At 45.3% G+C, this 2,589-nt stretch overlaps 1 protein-coding gene across 1 annotated transcript in view; it reads left to right on the forward strand.

The window, feature by feature from the left end:
- Positions 1 to 1,228, forward strand: part of MTHFSD (methenyltetrahydrofolate synthetase domain containing) — an 11,446-nt gene extending 10,218 nt beyond the window's left edge. Inside the window, exon 6 of the mRNA XM_010131244.1 lies at positions 663 to 1,228. Within this exon, the coding sequence (XP_010129546.1) occupies positions 663 to 1,178 (516 nt within the window). The 3' untranslated portion in view covers positions 1,179 to 1,228. The remainder of the gene's footprint in view (positions 1 to 662) is intronic.
- The last annotated feature ends 1,361 nt before the right edge of the window (positions 1,229 to 2,589 follow it).

Raw genomic sequence — 2,589 nt, forward strand, 5'->3', positions numbered from 1 at the left:
CCAGCAGCCTGATGTGGGATCTGATGAGTAGCTGCGGGCGGTGTGTGAGGTCAGATGACAAGAGGAAGGCTGTGGTGACGTGCCACAACCCGAGAACGTGCCTCTGGCTGGCCCACACTCGTAGGAGCCCCGCTGCAAGGCACGCTCGCCGGCTGCAAACCTCACACCACCGTCCCTCCCCATTGTGTGACCCAGCCTACGGGATATCCTGTTTGAGGGGAAGAGAGCGCAAGGAGGTCTGCAGAATGGAAGTGCCTGATGGTGTGATGATTGTAAGCATGTCAGACTCTGCCAGAGCAGAAGCACAGGCCCTCGGTCAAAGCAAATATAAAAGGATAACAAAGAGCATGCGGATCTGAAAGCACTCTGATAAATAAATGTCAAAATGGAATAGTTCTGAGTTTGTTTTGTTTTCCTGCTGGATCTACATTGTGCTGCTTGCTTAAAAAGTCACTAATGTTTATTTTTGTCCTTCAGTGTGTATTTAAGGAGCAACTTCAGAATCAGGCCAGCAATTAGTAACATTTTGAATGCTCTGGCACCTGGAATGGTAGTGGTATAATTAGATTCCTCTCTTTATGGCACAGATGGGTCCTGATGGTGTTCACCTTTTCCTGGAAGGCGAGAATTCTCATAATTGTATCTATTTTCCTCCTTTTTAGGTCAGCTATGAGATGTTGGGAAAAATCCCCATCCTAAAGAGTCTCCGCTACAGAGAGAAGCAAGCTGGCAAGGATGTTACCCTCCAAGATGAACAGTCAGACTTGGCAAACGCCACCACACCAGTGGCATTAAACGAGAAGGCAAGGGCTGGAAATACAAGACCGCAGGCTGCTACGGGCCCCGCTCATCTGGGACAATGTGATGTTGACAGTGATTCTTTAAGTCCCCGATTAGACGGATCTGGCGAGATTACTACTGTGTATGTGGGGAACATACCTCCCAGCGTAAGAGTGAGTGAGCTGAAAAGTGCTTTAAGGGAATTCCACGCAACTCCTTTCCGCCTGAATTGGCAAGGAGCGCAGCACAGGGCTTTTCTCGATTACAGGGATAAAGCGACCGCAGAGAGTGCTGTATCCTCTTTGAAAGGCTTGAGCCTCGGGGGTAATGCTTTGCGAGTCGAGCTGGCCAAGAATCAGAGAAACAAAGGGCAAGCAGAAATCAATAGTCAGAAATGAGTATGAACAGAGGAAAAGAAAATAGGCACGTTTTCATGGTTTGGTGAGAAGGCAACGTAAGTCTAAGTCTTCGTGGATATTAGTGTATCCTCCGATTTCTAAGGACAAACGAGAAAGCGCAAAGCCGAGCTTTGCAACCTGACTCGCCTGCCTCATCCCTGCAGTTGTACCTGCAAAGCGTGTTTTTCCAGACAGGTGATGGAGGGGCTGTTTCTCGAAGCAGTTGTCCACAAGGTACCCACCCTCTGTGTGTTTGTTCTTGAGCAGCCGTTCGGTGGGTAAATTTGTTACACCTGCCTCGAACTGAGGAAGCTGTGTGCAACCACATATAGTGAGGTACATCTAAAGGCTGTACCTGCAGATTAGTGAGCTTGAAAGCCCACTGCAGAAAATCAGTCAGGTGTGTTACAATTCTGGCTACTAAAAAAATTGGGAGTTTTCAGCATTTTTTTCATAAAAATGGCTGGGGGTGAGAGTGTCTTTTGTGTGCTCTTGAAGAAACACTGGCTCAGCCACTGAGTTCTGGTAATAGCTATTAACATCAGGTGGAAGGGCTGGTAGCCCCTTCCTCCACTTTGTTTTGTTACTTCAGCTCTTTGTAAGCCTTTATTTCTTGTTTCAGTCTGGCAGAGGAAAGTGAAGATCAGTGTTTTCTTCTGCTTTTCCCCAGAACACTTCAGGTGCCTTTTTCCTGAAGGTGTGAGTTACCTGAAGGATGCAGGTAACTATAAAATAGGTGCTTTTCCTGACTGCCTTGTCCCTGATAATTCGGTGTGATTCCCTTGTGTCTGTGAAATTACATTAATATTGATCATAGAGGGTCAGACAACAGCACTGGCAGCTTCTCTTTATGGAAGCTCCAACAATAAGAATCACTCATACGTGAACATTCACTTATGGTATAAAGGAAAACGATGATTTATTTGATATGGCTTTCACTACTTTTTTTTTTCTTTCGGTTTCCTACTCCTGAAAAACAAGTTGAATTTTGGCTGAACCGTCCTTTCTATACAGAAGCACTTTTGCCATCGTTGCTGGGCACATAGTCAAAGTAAGCATCTAAATGGATATTTTTTTTAAGTACAAGTTGGAAACTTTTTTTAGCCAGAGGGTACTGTGAACTATATTTTAAGCACATTATTATGCCTCAAGGGTCAGACATCTTTTGTATGGTATTAAATACAAAGTTCTCATCATTATCACGTGCTCTGTGCAGAGGGGTTCAAGGAAAGCATTACTTTGGCTTCTTGTAAGGTCAGCACAGGGAAGGTTTCTGAAAACAAACAGTCATCTAGAATGCTCCCTTTTTCTCCAGCTCCAAGTGTTTTTCAGTATCACTTAGGCTGAATTAAACCACCAGCACTGCGGAGTCCTCTGCGTCTTCTTGCACTTCAAGGGGAAGAGTCAGGGG

The sequence above is a fragment of the Buceros rhinoceros genome, unplaced genomic scaffold (genome assembly GCF_000710305.1).
Source record: "Buceros rhinoceros silvestris isolate BGI_N320 unplaced genomic scaffold, ASM71030v1 scaffold30522, whole genome shotgun sequence".
NCBI lineage: Eukaryota > Metazoa > Chordata > Aves > Bucerotiformes > Bucerotidae > Buceros > Buceros rhinoceros.